Source organism: Lepidochelys kempii, chromosome 2, assembly GCF_965140285.1.
Source record: "Lepidochelys kempii isolate rLepKem1 chromosome 2, rLepKem1.hap1, whole genome shotgun sequence".
Taxonomy (NCBI): domain Eukaryota; kingdom Metazoa; phylum Chordata; order Testudines; family Cheloniidae; genus Lepidochelys; species Lepidochelys kempii.
Genome location: NC_136381.1, coordinates 48577615 through 48599702, shown reverse-complemented (window position 1 = coordinate 48599702; position 22088 = coordinate 48577615). Strand labels below are relative to the sequence as shown.

The window sequence follows — 22088 nt, the reverse complement described above, 5'->3', positions numbered from 1 at the left end:
GGTATATTTTGGACAAAGATTATTACAATAATGTGTAGGGTGTGAATACAGGAGTGCGTTCCGTCACAACCAGCAAAAGGGCAGTTTTGCTAGTATAACTGTGTCTATGTGAGTGGCTTTTTGCCACCACAGCTATGTCAGTGATAAATTGCATCTCATCAAAGCCTGGCTGACATAGCTATGTCAGCAAAAGTCTGAAGTATAGACCTGGCCTGAGATTAGAAATTAGCTAAAACACCAGTGCTAGCTCCCTCACTTTTGCCAAAAGTGCACTGGGATCTTTAAGAATCACAGCAGAACATTAACACTGTTTTAAATTACATTTGAAAGATGGCACTGGAAATAGCACTACATCATCCTAATACTAAAATGGGATTAATTAGTTTTTTAAACCAGTTCATCATTTTAGTGAAAGTGATAGTGTTCTTTGCTTTTATGAGCTATGGTATTTTAAAAAAGGTAATTGAGTCTTTAAAAATACTTTTCATCCTTAGTAAAATAACTAATTAATATTTATAATGGAGCATTCTGAATGTCTTGATCATCAAATTTTAGCTCCTTTTTAGATTATTAGAGTTGTTCATTTTCCCTAACTGTACAATAAACTTCAATTTTACATATCATTGCATTTTACAGACTTTTTCTTTTAAATTTATTAACATTTTATTAGATGTAGAAAGAAACTTAATAGGAAGTACAAATAACTTGAGGTCTCAATCCTGAAAATAGATGCTCCAGTGCATATCCTTTCTGTCTGCCTTGAGTCCTGAAACCCGCTGACCTGTCTGCAGGATTGGGGTCTAAATTTTAATTTACTCTTATCACATATAACCTTACATATGGGGTAATGCCATTAATACACTGTATAGATGATCGTGCAATTTGAGACCTATGAAGTGGCAGTTTTGTATAAATTCTGTGACAGCTGAATGAAACGCTACTTCCAACAGGCAATTCCCTGTTTTAAACCACTTTATATACCTAAAGTTTTCAGTATGCTTTTATTTGACCTTTTAGTTAAAGGTCAACCTGTGATAAACAATTGATTTTTTTGCTGATCCCTTGGGTGGTCACGTTAAGCTGGCTTCACTATAATGAGATTTAGTAATGATCACTTTTACCACCATTATCCACTTGCAGACTTTAACAGTTAGAATTGTCATTTTTCATTAACAATTCTGACACTGAAAATGCACTGCAGATCTGCTAACACTTGAAACTAATCCCGTCCCTTGTCCGACCCCCCCAGTACTGTAAAGTTATAACATGGATATCTAGATTAAACCCCTATATGGTTCACAGAGTTCCACAGATCCAGCATCCTTCCAGCAAAGTCTACGTAACCCACATCGAGCGGCACTGAGACCATTCAGAGAGAGAGGAAATGAGTCTGCTCTACAGCTTTAGCAAACAGCCAGTTGGCTTTTAGCTCATGCTCTAGAGGCTCATGCACTAAGTCCAGAGGTCCCCAGTTCAGTGCCAGCAACCGGGGTCTGTCGGCATTACATCTGCACAGTTGGTAGCTCTGTTTCCCATGGGTCTGGGGTCGGGTAAATGTAAGCGGTGAGGAAAGGTTATGTTTCCGTTTTGCAAGTATCACAGCTTTTAGGGTGAAAGGACATCTCTAGCTCGTTTGGAGCGCTGTAAGGAGTAGGTTAGTTAATGCCTAAAAAGATATCCAGTATTCACTGGACAAAACTGAGAATACTGTGCCGGTCCTGAGCTACAGCCTTAAGAACTTAAAAGTAATAAAGGAAACAGTGCTACTTCTGAACAAGCGGCCTTGGAAGTTCAGAGTGGGTAAGATGTAGCATTGGCTTTTGGCGGTAGCTTCCATGACTTCAGCATGTTAGAGATTGTAACACTGGTCTGGGCAATGTCTCTGAGGATATCTGGAAAACAGATGGTACAGTGTGAGCGCAATATAGATAGCAGCCTGAGGAACTTCAGGGGTTGGTCTAATACTGTGTATGTATCTACTTGAAAAGCAAGTGTATGTTTTAAAAAAAACATCTGTTCATTACGGGTGATATGTTTAGTGCAGTGCAGACAGTACTTCTGTGCTGTCAGTTCACATAGACACTTTTTACAGCATGAGTCACATGCTGCTCACTATCTGTCAGACACAAGTTTTATATTTTCCCCATTTATTCAATGTATTGTTTTTGCTTTAATCTGAACTTAGAGTTCAGAAATATAAGGCCACTCTGCCAAGAAGAAAAAAGAAGAAGAAATTGTAAAAACAAGGAGCCAGAAAAGATAGATTCCAAATGCTATGGTAGTAGCAGCTCTGTTTCCTACTAGCTAAATATATCTTGAAATCATCACTGCTTGCTATACAGCAAACTGGATAGCTGAAAAATTAATGTTAAAACAAAGTAGAGACAAGAGTGGGATTTTCCCTTTACATAATATAGACAGTATGTTTAACCCTCAGGCAATCAAACCATCAGATTTTTCCCTAAAATAAGGAATACAAATAAAAACATTCATAAAGAATGTAAACAAGATAGGTGTCTGATAACTCTATGCAAATAGGAATATATCGCTTTCATAAAAAATCATTTCATAATACAACAAACTGTTCGCATGGCTTTGATTAAAATGGTCAAACTTCGATGTGTATGAAGAATAGCATAACTGAAAATGCTCTTCAAGTTTTAAGCTGGTACTTGTGCATCCATTTCATTCAAGAAGACTTAGGTCTTCCATATTAGAGTCCTCCAAAAACACAACCCAGACAGAGCAAGGATAGTAAAGTGGTGGGTAAAATCTGGCCTTCTAATGTCTCCAAACCTGAAGCTTCTTTCCCTTAAATTGCTTATTGTCTGTTGACCAATAGCTTGCTGACCTCAGCCACTAAACAGGTGTGATATATACATTTAAAGAAAAAGGGAAAAAGCAGAAAGCCCATGAAAGTCAAGTTCTCAGACTGAAGGACAAAGCTGAACTAGCTAGAAGACATAAGAGTTGCAGTAATGCAACAGGTCTATCCTATTACAAGCAGCTCTGAGGGCAACACCCACAAAGAAGGAAAAAAACCTGGTCACATTTGACTTAATAGGCTGAAAAATCTAAGCTGTGTGCCAAACAACACTCTAACTAATCTGATTTCAAATGCTAACATAGACCATACACAAACTGTTGTTCCATGACTCAAATCTTTGCTCCTTGTCATGGTTTAGCCTAGACTGAGCCCAAGGCTGAACCACAACCAGGAACAAAAGTTTGCATCCTGGAACAAATAGTTGTGGAGAATTGACACTCACATTTACAGTCACATTAGCCATTAACTCGAGTTAGCTCTCTGTTATCTCATGATAGAACATGACAACCCTCCTACCCCAACTTGTCCATCCAAGCCTACTGAGACGATTGGGACTGCCACAGTCAGACACCATTCAAAATTCATGCAGCTACGTTAATTAAGGATGTGACATAATTTAGTTGCAGACATTAGAGTAAACTGCACCTTCAATTGTAATATTTGCTCAATTAATCCAAGGGCCAGGAACTGAGCTCTTCAGGGCAGGGAATGTGTTGGTTTTTATAGTGCTTGGCATGATGGGGCCCTCATCCTGATCAGGATCATCATGCACTATTTCAATACCAATGACAATTTTGAATAAAAAATACATTTTGAGACTTGCAATCTGTTTGTGGATAATTTTCAAATAAAAGAAAAGGTGAAACACGCTGAATGCATTTATTGTCAGTTATTCATTCTGTTGTACTTAGGTGAGGTTACTGGAGACCCATGCAACATGCCAGCATGTTGGGTTAGAGATTGTACATAAGGCACTTCACTTGGCAAATGTCATAGGTTCAAATGGCTCCATATTCTCATGTCAGGAAAGCTCAGACGTAATCTATCTATGTTCTTATGCTATGCTCATCACCACAGTTTTTGATTTGATTACCGGTTGTGAGGCTGGGTTCTGGACACTACTGTGAAGGTTACGGGGGGAAAATTTTGATTGACACCTAGTCAGTGGCAGTGAGCAAGGACTTTGACTGAAAGCCTCAACCCCGAAGATTTTGATGTGTTTGGGGGGAGGTTAATGGAGTCACTGCAAAGTCTTAACACAAATTGGAGGGACAAGCAGCTGGCTGGGACTTGACAAGAGAGCTCTTTGGATTGTTTTGCCAGTGGTCTGAAGGTGGTGTGGTGCCACATGTGTGAGCTTTAAGCCGACATTTGCTTTTACTGTTTAAGATGTCTGTTCAGAAACGTACATGTCAGTTAACTAGACTAAGAAAACTCTTGTCCCTGTCTACTTGTTTCTTTCCCAACAAAGAAATAACCAACTTCATGAGTGCCAACTTTATTTGATCACTTAGAAGCTTGCCCATAAGTGACAATATTTTATGTACATACCAGGAAGTGTCTATAAAACATTCAGGCCATTAAATTAGTGCTAACTCATTCGCTTTGGGTCAGCGTAATGTGAGACCACTAAAAATTGTGCTGTGTCCAGTATTAGTTGAAATGCTGACTGGTGTCTTTTTAATGAACTACGAAACCTTGTTTGGCTTATCTTGACTGTGAGTGAGAGCTCCATTTTAATCAGTCTGTTATCACTCTGTAGGTCTGAGACCACTGAAATATTTTCTTTCCTAAAATGCTGGCAAGTCTGATTGGTACATGAAAGGAAATGTATGCATTACTAGACTCAGAGCCTAATAACACATGCTGTGAGGCTGGCTGTTTTTCTAATTATTTTTCTAGGTTGCTCTTGGTTTCTGCTTTCTAAGGAGGCAAATGTTCCAAGAACTGTCTGATATGTTTAAATTCACAGTAAATCTGCAATAATAACTGATGTTCACACAATGCCTCTGATCAAAAGAGCCCTAAATATTCAACAATCAGCTAACATCACAGGCCTGATCCTGTAAGTTGCCGATTGCTTGTCAGCCCCTTGCAAGAGGCATTCACCCATTTTCAGGATACCTATTTGCAGGTAACCCTCAGCACTTTGCAAGACTGGGTTATATATGGACCCCTAAGTGCTACTGTAATATAAGTGTGAGATAATAATAAGAATAATTTAATTCAGCACCAAAGTGCATCCACTTATGGTCTGACTTTGAAGTTTGTATAGCAATATTATATAATTTTATAAACAAAGTGAAGAAAGTCATATCCCCAGGGGAAATTGTAGGTAAGCAAAATGCAATTACCCAATAGGAATTAGGCCAGGCTAGTTGGCCTAAATTACCCCTACTCTTTGCCAAAAATGACACAGCATTTTTAATGACGGGAGATCAGGACCTTAGCTTTACATGTCCTCCATTAGCACGGTATACTCTAACATTGGAGCACTGCTTCAGTATTGACTCAGGCCTAGATCCATAAAGGGACTTAGGTGCTTAAGATTTAGGTACCACTGTATTCCCGAAATCCCTGCTCAGCTGCCGCCTAACCATTTTGATGCCTAATTTCTCATTGCAAAAGTCCCCTAGGTGCCTATGTTTCTGCCTCTGGGCATGAGCACTGCTGCCACGGGCACAAGCCCATAGACCTTTATCATGCCTAAGCTCAAGCACGGATCCTCAAACCAGGTTGTAACAGGGTGGCTTGCCCTAAGGACTGGAAAAGCTGAAAGGAATCAGCTGACTTCTGTATAAAAGGAGTCAGATTTAAGTGCTGAGAGGACCAGCTGGAGAAAGGCTGGATGGAAAAGGCTGCAGGGAGCAAGAAGGCACCGATAGGTCCTGGAGTCAGCAGGGAGGCTTGGGAGACACCCTGAGTAACTGGGGATGAGCCTGGGAGCCCCAGAAGGGAGGAAAGAGCCAGGTGGGCACTGGCAAAACTGCTATGTGGGTAGAGGATTGTGATCTAGCTGTGCATCACAGGGCCCTGGGCTGGAACCCAGAGTTGAGCGTGAGGCTGAGTTCCCCCACTGGCCCCATTGAGGGAGTTACAAGCCCTTCAGAAGGGTAGTTGGGCTCAGCAAGGGCCTGCAGACATAACTGAGGAGTCTCTGAAGTAGAGCACCAGAGAGGGCAGAAACTTTGTTCTGTGTCTGTTAAGGACATTTTCAACAATTGGGACCTGGAAGGGGTAGACTAAAGATGGTGACCCAATCAGAGGACCGAGTTACCTGACAGAGAAACCATCACAGTGCTGCAGCAACTGCCGAGAGAGCGAGAGAGCCGTGGCACTGTGCCTGCACTCGAGGGGGCTCGTAGCGGTGAGTAGATTAGCAGTGAATTACACTGGTGAAGATAGATGGTGCCCCCACCTCCCCCTGCAGGGCCTGCTCCACACTTTGCTCCACACCAAATAGCTGGGGAAGGAGGGCACAGTGGCTTCCCTTACAACTTTTAGCCAGGGGTTAGGGAACTCACCTGGGAAGTGGGAGCCCCCCAGTTCAATCCTTTGCCTGATGAGAAGGGATTTGAACAGGGGTTTCCCACCTCTCCTCCTCCTCTTCCCAGCAGCAGCCGCTTGGTCTGGAGTTAGGCATGTGCTGCCTCTGTTCTTGCAAGAAACAGCTTAGCCATCTGACTCCAGGAAAGACTTCAGCTATGGATCCCAAGCAGAGATAGGCACCTTCCTGCAGCCTAGACTTGGGCAACTAACTCTGAGAGGGTGGTGGGGCTTAGAACCCACCCCTCTCCTTGTCATCTGGTATTGGCTCACTTAGGCAGCTCCCTACCTAGTGTGCTGGCTTTTATAGATCCCATTCTCGGGTGACTCTCTCCCCCCTTGCATTGCATAGGGAGCCTAGGTGCCGAACCCAGCGATTGTGGCTTCCATTGTGTGGCTAGTTGCCTAGAAGTTAGGTGTTGAAATGTTCAGTGCAGTGCAGTGCAATGCTTTTGAATCAGCTGTATTTGAAAAATACACTTTGGTGCACTCCAAGCACAGATGAAATAAATTGCTGATTACATCTGATTCCTTCTTTATAAGTACAATACGACACGGAAATAGCGGTAAGATGATATGTTGGTGTTGTAAAAGGTCATCTTCAGAGGAGAGGGAGGGTGGGTTGTGGAATATACGCCTGCACCTACACTTTGAAGAAGAACAGTTACAATACAGGTAAGTAACCCTCTTTTCTTCTTCCAGTGGATGCAGATGTGCATTCTGCTCAGGTGACTCACAAGCAGTACTCTCAGGTGGTGGGAGTCAGAGTCCAATTAAACAATGACTGCAGAACTGCCTTCCCAAAGTTTGCATCCAACCTAGATGCCATGGTATATGCAAAACGTTTAGCAAAAGTATGTATTGGAAGACCATGTAGCAGCCCTACAGATGACCAATATTGAAACATCACTAAGGCTATGTCTACACTACCACGGTAAATCAACTTACGCCACGCAACTCCAGCTATGTGAATAACGTAGCTGGAGTCGACATACCTTATGTCGAGTTACTGAGGGGTCTACACCATGGGGGTTGATGGAAGAAAATCTCCTGTCAACTTACCTTACTCTTCTCATTGGGCGTGGAGTACAGGGATCGACTGGAGAGTGATTTACATTCGATTTGGCGGGTCTTTCTTAGACCCACGGCTAAATTGACCGCCGATGGATTGATCTCAAAGCGTCGATCCCTGCTGTAGTGTAGACCTGCCCTAAGAAATGGAATGGATGTTGCTTGGGCTCTTGTGGAATGAGCCTAAAGTGACTGTGGGAATGTAGCCTGAGCTACTTCAAAAGCTGTGATAATGCAGGAAGTTATCCACTGGGAAATTGTCTTTGTGGAGAATGGTGGATCATTCATTCAATCCACACAGGAGACAAAAAGCCAAGGTGATGAACAAAATGGTTTAGTCCTTTCCAGATAGAACACCAAGCACTACTTCACATCTAACGTATGCCGCTCATCTGGATATGAGTGAAATTTATGGAAGAATATAGACCCCATCCTTATTACAGAAGGCTGTGTGGGGACCAAGACATCTTTACAGTCAGCTCTGGATGCAGCGTATGCTTCATCCAGACTTATGGCATACTGAAATGAAGCTGGTACCAGACTCCCAGATGTAGACTGCACTGGAATTGTCATTAGTACTGAAAATAGCATCTGCACGGGCAGTCTCCTCAGTATCAAACTGGAAGCTGACTGAAACCCAGGGCCCTGGGTATGAGGTAGTGTAGATGATAGTGCTGACACTGATAAGTCGGGCATCAGTGCTGGGGGTGCCAACAATGCCGAAGGCAAGACCATCATAGTCGAATGCTCATGAATGAGTGGTGAGTCAGGAATAGGCAGACCCAGCTAGTCCACTGCTTCCTGATACATTGGCAGTGTGACAGGTTTCAGAATGGTAGCCGTGTTAGTCTGTATCAGCAAAAAGAACGAGGAGTACTTGTGGCAGCTTAGAGACTAACAAATTTATTTTGGCATAAGCCACGAAAGCTTATGCCCAAATAAATTTGTTAGTCTCTAAGGTGCCACAAGTACTCCTCGTTCTATTGGCAGTGTGGAGACTGTTGGTGCTGACATCGCTGTCATCAGTACCGGACTCAATGGACAACTTTGGGGCAGTACTGGAGTTGATGGTACAGAGTCGGTTGACGACCTGGCTATTTCCCACTTACTGGGAGACTCATATGCCAGTATGCATTCCTCCTAGATGGGGAGGAAGAAGAATCTCTTCAGATGCTGGAGAAGCCTCAGGTTCATTTTGTGGGTTCTTTTCTTTGAGGAACCAGAGAAAGGGGAATGATCCCTCTTCCTCCTGGATGAATGAGACTGGACATGGAACCCCAAATCCATACTGGCTCAGGAGCTCTCTGAGGGAACCTGAGGATCTGTGGAAGTCCCTGGAGCTGAAGTGGGCCTCAGGGCCTGCTCCATGAGGTGCTTCTTCAAACACAAGTCCCTTGCCACCTGTGATCTCTTCTTAAAGGACTTGCAAATAGAACACCTTTCCTTAATGTGCTCTTCCCCAAGTCACAGTAAACATCGAGTGTGGGTCATTAGTAGATATAGCAACCCCACAAAGTGGAAAATGTTTGAAACCCAGAGAAGGCATTACCCCATACTAAACTCTAATACCTACATGACAGTAAGCTAACATTTAAGGTACTACTAAATGAACTATTTACAGAAAACCCCCCACTGAAACACTGTGATAACGAATGTGAGGTGAACACCACACTAAATGCTCTGATTCAAGCTGCAGGCGGTGAGAAGAAACTGAGGTGGGCTAGGGCAGCACCACCCTTATATAGCCACAGAGGGGTTTCTAGGGCCAGAGAGTAAAAGTGCTGTCCTGACAGGTATTGCTAAGCAGAGTTCTCTGGCTTCAGTGTACTTGGCACGTGCATATTTGGGTGGACTACTATCTGCAACCACTCAAAGAACTAGTAGGTCTTCTAAACGTGAATGTAACATATTTCTGTCCACAAAAAATGTGAAGACCTTCTCCTTTTGTCTTCTTGTCCATTCCAGAAGAAACTAGAATTTTAAAGGACAGAGTAAGTTCTCTACTGACAGAGCACTCATTATGTTGTCCAGAATCAGTATGAAGCTGGTTGTCTAGGTCCCTCCTTAATTACAAGGCAAGTAAATCAAGAATGACACTGACTTAAACATTTATACTTGAAATTCACTCTTACTGATTCTTGTCAGAATCCTGGCAATCTGATGTTATGATTTTATCAATAATTACACATGTTTAGCTTTAATTTTATGAGTAGGCCTAGTGAATTCAGAGGGACTACTCGCATGTATATCTGTCTGCAGGACCAGAGCCCAGGACTGGAGTTGGATATGGAAACTTAAGGCATATACTGAAGCTTATTTTTTCCTAGAAATAATCTAATTACTACTAATAATCAATGTTTAATAGTATTGCCTTCTGTATGATCTTCCATCCCCAAATCCACTTTCTGCAGCATCTGGGTTTCTTTTGCAGATCTTCCATCAAAATATCGATCCCCTGCTTAACTTTGCATTGCTCATTGAGTCTGATCAAATCACAAGCTAACGCTCCATGTTTGCACATTATTAAAGGTAATGGCTACAGCTGGATTAAGACACGCTTACACAGCCAGTTTCCTTTTCTTTTTCAAAGTATGTAATGAATGGACAAATTTAGGCCTCTATGGCTTTAAATTTATCACTGTCCTTGAAAGAAATTCAAATGCTTTTATACATCTATACCTACAATATATACTGTGTAACTTTGCAATTTTTCCTTCGTTCTTTCCTTCATCTTAATTAACAGCTATTCCTTGGCACCGGTGCCACAGTTGAGTGAGTCCCACAATGAGCAGCCGTTGGCAGAGTATGCCAATACCTAAGCCTTCCCACTGGAGATTTTTTTTAACCACACGCTTAAGCATGACCTTCATTGAAAATGACAGAAACCTGTGGGACCTCTTTCAGACCAATAACCATGGAGTCTAGAGAGGGTAAAATGTTATATTAAATTACATGATGCTCCCTTGAAGTATAGTCTGTCCCAGTTCTATTCCCCTGATCCTTTCAAATGATTGTAACACTTCCCATGTGCATACCTAAAAGTAAGTTTAATTTATGACCCGTGTTGCATTTTAAATGTTTAATTAAGTTAGTGGTTAGAGCTGACTCATAAACCCATAAAAACGGAAAGTGGTAAAGTAATTATTCACTCCACCTGCCCTCCAAATAATTAGCACCATTCATTACCAACAATCAGCAGTAATGGTGCTAAAAGTTAGCTATCCAAGCAGTTATAAAAATAAGGGCATACCTTGCAAGCAAAGCTGGGGGGAAAATCAACAAAAATCTTTTGCAAAAGAAGAACTTACATATTTCCTTTGCCATCATACACCCATGTGGTGCTGCCAATTCCTTCAAAGTCTGAGGCCCAGTAATAAACACATGCATTAATGTGCAAGATAAACAGCAGGTATCCAGTTGTTCGAATGACTCTGTAAAGGACAACATATTGCAAATCACAGCTGATATAATTCCAGGAAAACAGCTTGTTTTTATTTTCCCTTTAATATGGAACTCCCTGATTTTGATCAATAGCTGTATTAATGCCGGCTATTACTTGCCACAGTACAGTATTACTTGACTGGTATTTGCCAGCTGTTTTTCCAATGTGCCATCTCCTGCCTTTGCCTTCCTCCAAAGGCCAAAGGAATCACCTTTATAGAATAGTTGATACAGGGTCATTCCTAAATTATGTTTCTCTTAGGACATTGGTTTAACTGGTTATAAATGTTTATAGAAAGGTGAAACTGTATTAATGGGATTGTAGGGTATGAATCAATGTATTTGCTAGACTCTGCTGAAGACAGGCTCAGGGCTGGAGCGGTAGGTGTTTCAGGTCAGAAATTATGTGTATTGACAGCTACACAAGGAAGCTTGCAAAATGCCTGTTCCTGCCGGTACTTTTGGTTCCTCAGTCTCTTGAGCACGTAATTCACCCAATTCTTTAAAAAGGGAAATATGCTGCCCTCACTGAGCAGGCAACACAATTTTGATTTGAGTATTGTCTTTTATATAAACTATATCCTAAGTCCTTCAGCAAAGAGGGTAATGTAGTTTAGTCGCTACCTCAGGAGATGTCGGTTCTAATTCTAGTTCTCACACTCAGTATGTGACCCTGGGCAAGTTTACTTACTTTCTCTGTGCCTCAATTTCTCTATCTGGAAAATGGGGATAAATTTATCCTACCTCTCTCACAGGAGACTTATGAGGTATAATCAATTAACGTTTGTGAAGCATCTGTATGGATGGCATCATGTAAGTGTTGAAGATTATTATACAATACACCTCATATAGTTTATAAATATGGTTACAGAGTTAAAATCATAAATCCTAAAGAGGAAGAAATTAAAAAGTATAGGCAAGGCGAGAGAGAATATATTTTCAGATGAGACTAGAAATGAGATGAGATGTAGAGTCGAAACAGAGAGCTGTAGCAAGATTGTTCCATCTGGTAGGCGCTGCACGGGAGAATGCCCTTGCACTAACAGAACAGAGAGGAATCTGGCATTAAATGAGTGAAGAGGGCGGGGAGGAGGGAAGGACAACGTCTGTGAAATTAGCTACAGCAATTTCTTAAAAGGTTTCCAGTAAGGAAGGTAATTTTAACTGGATTTTGAAATGCATGGGCGTCATGCACACTGATCAAGTGCAGTGAATTTCAAATGGTATCTATATACCATGATGATAAGCACCTAAGAAATACTTAAGATTAAGATAAAAACATAAGATGAAGTTCCAAAACATCAATTTCTGTTTTGCTTAGCAGATATTAGGTTGTATTACATAGATAATATTCTCCCTTCCTTTTGAATGTAACTTCTGTGCCTAAATCTCATAAAATATCTGGTTTGTAATGCAAGAATCCCAAGTCTATCATTTAATGTCATTGTCTGAAATATAACAAAGTGTCATGGAAGGGATTCTTGCTCCCATTGCGGCAGCATACAAGAACCATATAATCCCCAGAGCTGCGTGGAGGAGAATTTTCCAGGTGCAGGCATTACATACAGCAACCTATGCTGCTCTGCAAGCCACCCGCCACAAAACTTGGTATAAGGCAAATGGCACTGCACAGCTGCAGGCGAGGGGATGGGGCTGATTAAGTTGGAAGCAGCATTATGGGCATTCTTAGCAACCTGGTAGCCCACAGGGTAGTGCTGTTACTTAGGAGCTGTTTTGGTTCCTAGAGCAGCCTGTAATAAAGAAGGCACAAAAGTCATGTAAAGTCACCCATGCTTTCACTATCCAAGGTCTGTGCTGCATTGACTCTCACCCCATGTTCAGCTAAGACAGTGATTGGGGGAAGATTCTGTACATAGCAAAGGCAAGGTGAAAGCAGTGCATAAAGAAAAACATTCAAACAACCTTGGTATCATGACTGCTGCAATGTGCCAGCAAACTACCACGCAGAATCTCACTTCAGCCATAAGCAAAGGAAGTCTCCAGTAATGATCCCATTAAATAAACCCCTTATGGGTCTTCAGATTCTGTCTGGTATGGTGACATGTGCCCCTGATCCTGTAAACATTTACGAATGAGAGTAACTTTACTCACATATGTAATCAAACTAAACAGAATGGGATTACTCGTGTGAATAAAATTACCCATGTACATTAGTGTTTGTATAATGAAGAGAGACAGTTAAAAAATAACCAAGAGGAGTTGTTTGGGGTTTAACATATTCAACACTGTGCTTGACTGACAACCTGGGAGACAGAATGCAACCCCCACAACCTAAAAGGCTTTGTTTGGATTGGTGGGGAAAAAGGGTAATGGCTCCTTTAAGGTCCCCCCACCCTTGGGGTTGGGAGTTGGGGTGACCAGTAGTGGAGAAAAGGCATCATCTGAGCCAGTGGATGGGCTGGTGGGGCTCAAATAAGCCATTAACCCCTGCACACCTGGGGGAGGGTACCCTGTCCCTCCATCCTGAACTCCCTTTCATGCCTGGATTAACAGCTCTTCTCTTCCCTTTTTGGTCTGTTGTAGGCATTGCATTAGTTGCCTTTTTTGGGACTTGGAAAATTCATGCCTGGCATCTTGTCTTTCTTACCGCATGTTCAGGACAGTGATTGAAATTCTGTGCCAAACTTTGCATACTGTAAGTCTACCGCCCACGTACCTGTAGATGTATGCTTTATCCAGGATAGCTTCTAACCGGTCATTGAACTCAAAGAAGGTCATATGCTAGACAGAAACCAAACGAAAGCAATCGAACCATGGTCCTTATAACATATATTTTTCTAATGGGACTGACATTAGTTCACATACATATTTTGAAAATAATGTATTTTTCACTTGTCTAACATCCCTTAAACATCTAGTTTAAAGGTGAACTGCAAAGCTAAGATGAAAATTGAGCTCAGCATAGATTTTGGTGTTGTTTGTCCCTATTAGCTACGTTATGGATGACATCTTGTCATTAGGGGAGTCATTTCAGTAAAATCTGGAGCTGGGCAAAGTTATGTCAACATATAGAACATTACAGGATATAATATAATCACATATAAAGTTGGGGGAGGCAAAAAGTGGCTCATACAGACCTATGAAAAGTCTGGGGGTGGGGGCAGACCAACATATGGGAGGGGCAACTGCCCCCTTTGTCCCATAGCAAATGATGTGCCTGCTTGCCATTTACTGTGATGACTGATGATGATGATGAATGACTTTTTACTCAGTGAAAAATGTACTTGCTTAGGCTAAACGTAATTTTGCCAAAGTAAATTAATCATTAAAAAAAACCCTCTCCCCTCATCTTGAAATCCCTGTCACTTCCTAGTTAGCTGAGGGTATCCCAGACTGTAACATCAAAACATGAGGTCTCATGAGGAATTTTTAAAGGTTAGTTAATCTACTCCTGGGTTGAATTCCTCCCACATTAAATATTTTTACTTTAGTTTTGCTATACGCCTTTAACATTAACAGGCACTTTTGCTGTTTTCTGTCTAGCACAAATTTACTTGCCTGATATTATATAGTGTTTTGCTTTACATTCTTCTTTACCATTTTGATTCTGTGTTGCCAGTCAGGACATTAAAAATCAATCAAACCAATAAGAAAAGGAGTACTTGTGGCACCTTAGAGACTAACCAATTTATTTGAGCATAAGCTTTCGTGAGCTACAGCTCACTTCATCGGATGCATACTTTGGAAAGAGTAGATCTTTTTATATACACACAAAGCATGAAAAAATATCTCCTCCCACCCCACTCTCCTGCTGCTAATAGCTTATCACGAAAGCTTATGCTCAAATAAATTGGTTAGTCTCTAAGGTGCCACAAATACTCCTTTTCTTTTTGCGAATACAGACTAACACGGCTGTTACTCTGAAACCAATCAAACCAATGACACCCATTCTTACCGGCCCAAATTTCTTAGTCAGCATAAGGCTGCTAAATATGATAAGGGAAGTTTTTTCTTTAGGTAAACCTTTGACATGAGTTTGCATATAGAATAGACTTCCAGAAGGGTTTTGCCACTATAACAGATGCCATTCCCATTGTGCAGTGCTTAGATAAGGTGGTGATAAGTGCTTTGTACATGTAACAAAGAGAGAGATTTTGACATTGACTAATTCAGCAGGGAGTTTTTCAAGGGCAGGAATAGTAAAATGCCAGGGCCAAAGGGTGGCATTCAGCCACTAGCCTGAGTTGGGGTGGGAGGTGGGTGGGTATGTGGAGCTCCACTGCCCTATTGGCTGCTCAAAAATAATTGGGCTGATGCAGGGAGGCTGTGAAGGCTGCACCTTCCCATGATCCAGCTGATGTGTTCTGCAAGGTGATGTAGAGATGGGGCAGAGTTATAATCTGTCTTTTTCCCACCCCCTCCATACTGGTCGCCATATACTTCTTGCACTTGATAAGAAAAATATGCTTATGTTTATTAAATGGGCAGTATAAGATATATGTTGTCCTTAACCATCCCTTGCTTTTAAGTGGTTGAATTTTGTAAGTGATGTGATAGGTAAGTAGTAAGTACATGATTCTCATTTAGCAATCTTAACTGGTTGTTTTTTGGCAAATTAAATAGGGTATTTAAAACTATTTCAATGTAAACTAGTAGAAACAAACTAGTCTACATTACAGCAGACTAGTTTACAAGTCAGAAAGTAAATATAAGTAAAATCAGCTGAAAAATAACCAGAAACATTATTCCTATTATTAAAATGACATATTTTACTTATTTATTTGGTGGTAGTTTGAGTCTGTATCTTAGATTCTTAGAAAGAGGAAGCATTCACAAAATCAGAAACTAAAGACTCCCAAATATTTGTACTAAATCTTCAATAGGTGTTAAACTTTTCATATTTTCCAGTGGACAAGCAGTCATAATAAATTGTCTGGTCTTACCTTTAACACCTTGTTTGCTCTAAACACTGGGTTAAACCCAAAGATGAAGTATAAAACATCAAATGGTATTATTGATGCCACATCAAGCTGTTGAAGAGCACAGTTCAATTAAGACTTGACAATGACTATAACTTGTTTACATTCTGTAGTGAACATGGCTAGATTTAATAATCATTGCACATGAAAGCTGAACAGTCAGCATGCAGTGGCCATCTATCTCTGAGTAACTGACAAGCAACACCATCTCTAGGAAAATGCCAGGAGCTTTCTTCTGCCCTTACTTATGCTCCATACGTCTCAGATTTTCATATAGTTACTGAGGATTATTAACAATGTCTTGGATATTTAACTGCAGCATTGCTGTTAATAATTAAATGATGTGGGCTCAGTTATGGTGCCGATGAACCTGAAATGCTGAGGGCTTAGGAGAGGGGGGTGATGGTTCACCTCACAATCATGTCTGAGAAGTATTATGATTTTCAAAGCCATAATACCTCCAGGGACCTGTGGGGAGCATAAGGAAGGGCACTCCCTGCTATAACTATACAACAGATATAGGCACCGCTTCCTCCAAGACAACCATTCTCTTCTATCCCATTCAGGGTCTTTTATTGCCCACATTATCATAGAGTCTGTGTGCCTTCTAGCAGTGCATTAAGTGTATTTTTCACATGCGGTTCCCTCTTTCTTCCTGATTTTTTCCAAGTGGAAACTCTGCTTTGGAGCGATAAAGGAAGCTGTATCAACCAGGTGCTGTGTCTTAAAAGGAGCTGCTCCTGGAAGTGGCTCCTGGCTCAGACCCTACTCTGTTGCTGCTTTGGTGAGGGAGCAAAAGGGGCTCATGGAAGTCAGAACCCTGCCTTCAACCTCCGCCAAAATGCTTCCACCCCGAGAAATGCCTTTAGCCACTAGCTATTGATTCCATCCTTTTTCTCCCCAGTGCTGAGAGATGGATAGTACCTGACTCCTGAAAAAAAAGTACTGACTGGGGAAGGAGTGTCCCCTGGCCACTCGCTCCTCTAATGCACCCACGCAAGGAAAGGCAAAATTTAGCCCCATACATTTTAATATGCAGTGACAGTTAGTATTTCATTAACTGATAAATTCCAAAATGTTGTGTAGCCCAAGCCTGGGAGCTGAAGAGAATCATCAACTCCCACTAACTTCAGTAAAAATCAAGGGCACTGACAAGGATTGAACCTAAGACACAGGCCCAGTATACCTACTCCATCACTTTGCTTTCAGGTTGAATCCCTTCCCTGCTCCATTGTCTGTATTTGCTCTGATCCTGCAAACACTTCTGTGCCGCTTAACTTGAGGCATTCAAGCCCTGCCACTGGAATTAATGAGACTTCTTGTGTGTTTAAAGTGGAGCATGTACAAAAGTGTTTGCAGGAGCAGGGTCTTAGGTTGTAATTTCAGAGGTGCTTGGGAATCTGTGGCTCAGTAATTTCAATACAGTGTCTTTTCACTCTTGCTGAGAAAATTACATTTCAGAATAAAATGCAATAACTGTCCTAAAATAAAATGGATCCTTGATTTTATCTAAGGCACTGAGCTTTAAAAGTTAAAAGGAGTTTTAGATTTACTTGCGTGGAGCCAAGGTGATATCTACTATTTATGATCATGTGTTACTATCACAAGTACATACTAGTGTTTCTTATTTAAAGTTACCATTTGATTTTAACCTGGGCACAGGCTTCTTTCTTTAACAAATCTCTACTGAGCCAGAGTTTTGGAATCTAATGCATTCACAGAGTTATCTCCCATTGCAGTCAATGGGAGTCATACAGCCAAAGGCAATATTTTTATTAATGAATAAACAATATTTATGAGCATGGCATTTGATTTAATTGGTGAGAAGCTAAAATGACAGTCAGTCAGGGACCCTTCAGTATGATCTCTCTGTCTACATGGAATATTGGAGCATGGAAAGCTTTGTGGAGTTCCAAGGCTAAAATTTAAAGCATTGAAACAACTCTAATGTAGCACACAACCTACTCACCCGAAACCTCAGAGAATTCTGGTAGTATTTCTTCATTTCTACTTTGTCTGACTAAAATTATAAAGAAAGGGGAAAAAAGCATAGTTAAGAAAAATCAGCCAAACCCCTGTCCCTGATAATGTTCAGGCCAGGGTTTGACCCTGCACCCATTAAAGTCAGTGGCAAAGCTCAGTGGTTCAGAGCATATACAGGGACTAGTTCTGAGTATCTCTGAGAGGGATCGGGCCTTTGAAAGCTAAATAAATGCATTTAGCATTAGCATTATAACAATCAACACTGAATTCATTAATAATGAGTAGCCATTTATTTTCAAATTGCTCACCATGGGAACTGATGGTAATACCTTATTAGGAAAGGCTAATCAGAAGTCTCTAAAGGACTGCATCTATTATTATACTTACTGTATTTATATCAGAGGTGTTTTTTAAAATAACTTTAAAATCTTAAGGGTTTTTTCCATACCAAGGCAGACCTATTTTCTACCTTCCCTTATTATCACTTCACAGCTTTCAGAGAATTGCAGGAGTTCAGACTAGATGATCATAAATGATCCCTTCTGGCTTTAAAATCTATGAATTGTACAAACAGCTTCAAGTAAAAGAAAAGTGGTCTTCCTTATGCTACAATTTTAACCTTATTCACAACACTCAAGTTTACTGGGATTTAAGAAGGGTTGTCAATGACTAACTTGGCATGGAAAAGTCTATTTCTTTGCATTACAATTAATATAGACACATATTATGTCTATTTGAGACCTGAAAATAGGGTTTAAGTAATAGCCTATAGCACAGAAGGTGCAGTGTAATATACAAAAACACTGAGTTAAAGCTGCTTCCAAGTTACAGGTGGAAATACCAGTCAGAGGGTATGTCTACATTGCAAATGGAAGTGTGATTGCAACTCATGTGGGTACACATGAGCTAGCTTTAATTTCGTGTGGCTAAAAATAACAGTGATGATGAGACAGCATGGGCTGTACAAACCAATATACACCCCTCACTATGTACTCGTGTTCCTAGTCTGTGCCGGGGTCTGTGCCATTGTGTCTTTTCTGCTATTTTTAGCTACACTAGCTAGATTAAAACTAACTTGTGGATGTCTATCCAAGATGCAATTACGTCTCCAATTGCAATTTAGACATATTCTTGGTTTTGAATTTTCATGTTGCTGTGCACTTGAATCTAAGCTCATTTTTGCATGTTAATTTAATTTGTTTATTAAACTTGCTACTGAAACAAAGTAATCATGCAAGGGGGAGAAGGGCCCAACCAAAATTCCATATCTGAATGCCTCTGAAACAGGGAAAAGTCCACATTTGGATCTGAAATTTGCAGGCAGGTCCCATGTTTACTGGAAGGCGATGCTCCAAGAGTTGGACTGGGAACATGTGCAGGAAAATCAGCAGTAACTCTTCAGTAGATTCAAAAATTCTAGAGAGGTAGAACACAGCAAAGTGTGCTTGTGTTCAGTTCGCTTTCAGATATGATGGGTTAGATTAACCCTTGCTGCTATAAGATGGTGCAAACTACATCTTTCCATGACAGCGAGCATCACTGCACAGCCTTAGCTCAGCAGAAGCATCATGGATCCCTCCTCAGTGAATTTTCTAGCTCCTCTCAAATAAATTGCCACATCCCAGTTCTTCCTAAGCCACTCTGTTCGTGCAACTCTAGATGAAGTGTGTTTGTCAGTATCAGTGCCCTCTCTACTTACTATCAGATGCTTAAAAACAACGAGGAGTCTGGTTGCACCTTAAAGACTAACAAATTTATTTGGGCATAAACTTTTGTGGGTAAAAAACCCCACTTCTTCAGATGCATGTTTTTGATAGCTAAGTAGTCTCTACTTGTTTCCTTCTCTTCATCACTGACTTCTGATTTTTTGAGACTTGCTGCCTTTTGAGGGCAGTAAAGAGGCTGGAAATTGATAAGTAAATCTCTTACCAAAGGCTATTGTGAGGAAAAAGTTTGTCAGGTTAGAAGGTGGCCAAAGCTTTTATTTAGTTGACTTCTGTGTATGCATTTGCAATGTTCCCCATATGTAACTGAAGCATAACCCACTGGGCTAGTAGAAAAGCCTCTGTTTTCATCTGCAACATCTGTACTCTATGAGTGACTCCGTGGAGAGTTGCAAATTTCACACACATTTCTTTGGCTATATTTCCATGTGGTCTCAGGTGCCAGAGAAGCTGCGTCGAGTTGCTCTTTTCCAGCTGTGTAATTTGGTGAGTAAGAGCTTTAGATCTGACCTTGCTGCTATCTTGTGACACTTTTGAATTTGCCTTTACCTTTTCAATGGCTGTTGTGTGTAATTAGAATATTGGTGTAGCATGTACAGTATGTATGAAATGTATGTTGCCTCTTTTCCAAAGCAAAAGAGCCAAAGATCAGTGTAGAAGCACATAAATATACTTGGATAAATAAAGAAGTGCAGGTGTGCCTTGCAAGAAAAAGTCTATATGAGGTTTAAACAAGTTTCTGCTTCATGTCTAATAATGTAGTTCAAAGTACAATACCTAATGTGGAAATTCCACTTCCCACTGTTACTTACTATTATATCGCCACCTTTTACAAATTGCATTCGGGGCTGGAACACCAACATATCACACAAGTAGCAAATATCACAAATGGTGTCTACAAGGATCCAATAGAATATGTTGCTTGGTGTTTGTATTGGGAACACACAGCGCAGTGGAATGAACCAGCAGTTCCAGTTATAAGCAATGGTAACGATCAGGAGCCACACTACATAGCGGCGATCTGGAAAAGAAAACAGGAGCCGGTGACTTAATCTGTATGAAATCATCATCTTTTTATTTCTCTCTGTGTTTGGAAATAAAGCACTCATCCTCCAGGGAAAGCAGTGCAATTTGCAAATTTACCAGACATTGTGATCTGGAGGAATAAACACTGGCCTGGGAGGTAGGAAATCCTGAGTTCTAATCATGACTAAGCCATTCCCTTGCTGTGTAACTTTGGGTAAGGCATTTCACTTCTCTGCGTTTCCCCATCTGTCAAACAGGGATGCTGATGATAGTAATACTTATTCACCTTGCTCATGGAGTGATGTGAGGATGGATGAATCTGTTCATATCAGTTCAGTGCTTTATGGGGGCAATATTAACACTATTTAGGAAAAACTTTTTTACAAGAAGAGTGGTAAAGCACTGGAATGCATTACCTAGGGAGGTGGTGGAATCTCCTTCCTTTGCGGTTTTTAAGGTCAGGCTTGACAAAGCCCTGGCTGGGATGATTTAGTTGGGGACTGGTCCTGCTTTGAGCAGGGGGTTGGATTAGATGACCTCCTGAGGTCCCTTCCAACCCTGATATTCTATGATTCTATGACTATGTAGTATGAGGTGAGATATGGGCTCCAGCCCCAGCCTGAATGTCTACACTGCAGTGAAATAGCCCCTTAGCCTGAGCCCCACAAGCCCAAGTCAGCTGGCATGGGCCAGCCCTGGGTTTTTAATTGCAGTGTAGACATACCCTGAGTCTTCAGAAAGTTTTGCAGCATTTTAGAGATGAGAATACCATTGAGTTTAATTGGTGATTTACAGTCCAAAACTTGTGTAACACTTCAAACTCAGGAGTAGAAGTTCACTCATTTCACTGTTTTGACTTGTGGGTTCAGAACACTTACACTTTTCTGACAGGTTTCAGAGTAGCAGCCGTGTTAGTCTGCATTCACAAAAAGAAAAGGAGGACTTGTGGCACCTTCGAGACTAACACATTTATTTGAGCATAAGCTTTCGTGAGCTACAGCTCACTTCATCGGATGCATTCAGTGGACTTCTGAAAGATCCCAACCCTTATAGTTAAAAACAGAAACAAACCTGTTAGATGGGTTTAAGCTAGAACAGTTTCTGTGGAGGAGAGAAGATCACCCTCTGCCTTTTATAACACAGCATGATCTGTTAAAGGGAGTCTGGTAAGAGCTAGGAGTCACACATGGAATTTATTAAAGGAAGAGGGCTGGATTCACTTATGTTTAAAATAGGGCTTTAAAATAGTTTGAATGGGAAAAAGTTAGAGACTGAACAGAAAGTACCAGTGCAGGGTTTTTTTGGGGGAGTACTTATAAAACTTGTTCAGTTTGGGTAGAGTTGGATTTTCATGACAACTCTTCATTTGGCTTCCAAGACATTTCAGCACTGCAGGGGCAGTGGCCCTAGGGGATCAGGCACTGGACTGGGAATCAGGAAACCTGACTTGTATTCCTGGCTCTGCTGGTGAGCTTGGACAAGTCTCCTCACCTCTTTGTGCCTCTGTTTTCACTCTCACCATTTCTCTTT

The 22088-nt window shown here is 41.1% G+C and overlaps 1 protein-coding gene across 1 annotated transcript in view; it reads right to left on the bottom strand.

The window, feature by feature from the left end:
- Positions 1-22088, bottom strand: part of CNGB3 (cyclic nucleotide gated channel subunit beta 3) — a 140575-nt gene that overhangs the window by 32285 nt on the left and 86202 nt on the right. Inside the window, exons 5-9 of the mRNA XM_073329320.1 lie at positions 20345-20553; positions 17795-17845; positions 15790-15876; positions 13563-13627; positions 10753-10875 (exon numbers count right to left, since the gene is read on the bottom strand). Coding sequence (XP_073185421.1) covers positions 10753-10875; positions 13563-13627; positions 15790-15876; positions 17795-17845; positions 20345-20553 — 535 coding nt within the window. The remainder of the gene's footprint in view (positions 1-10752; positions 10876-13562; positions 13628-15789; positions 15877-17794; positions 17846-20344; positions 20554-22088) is intronic.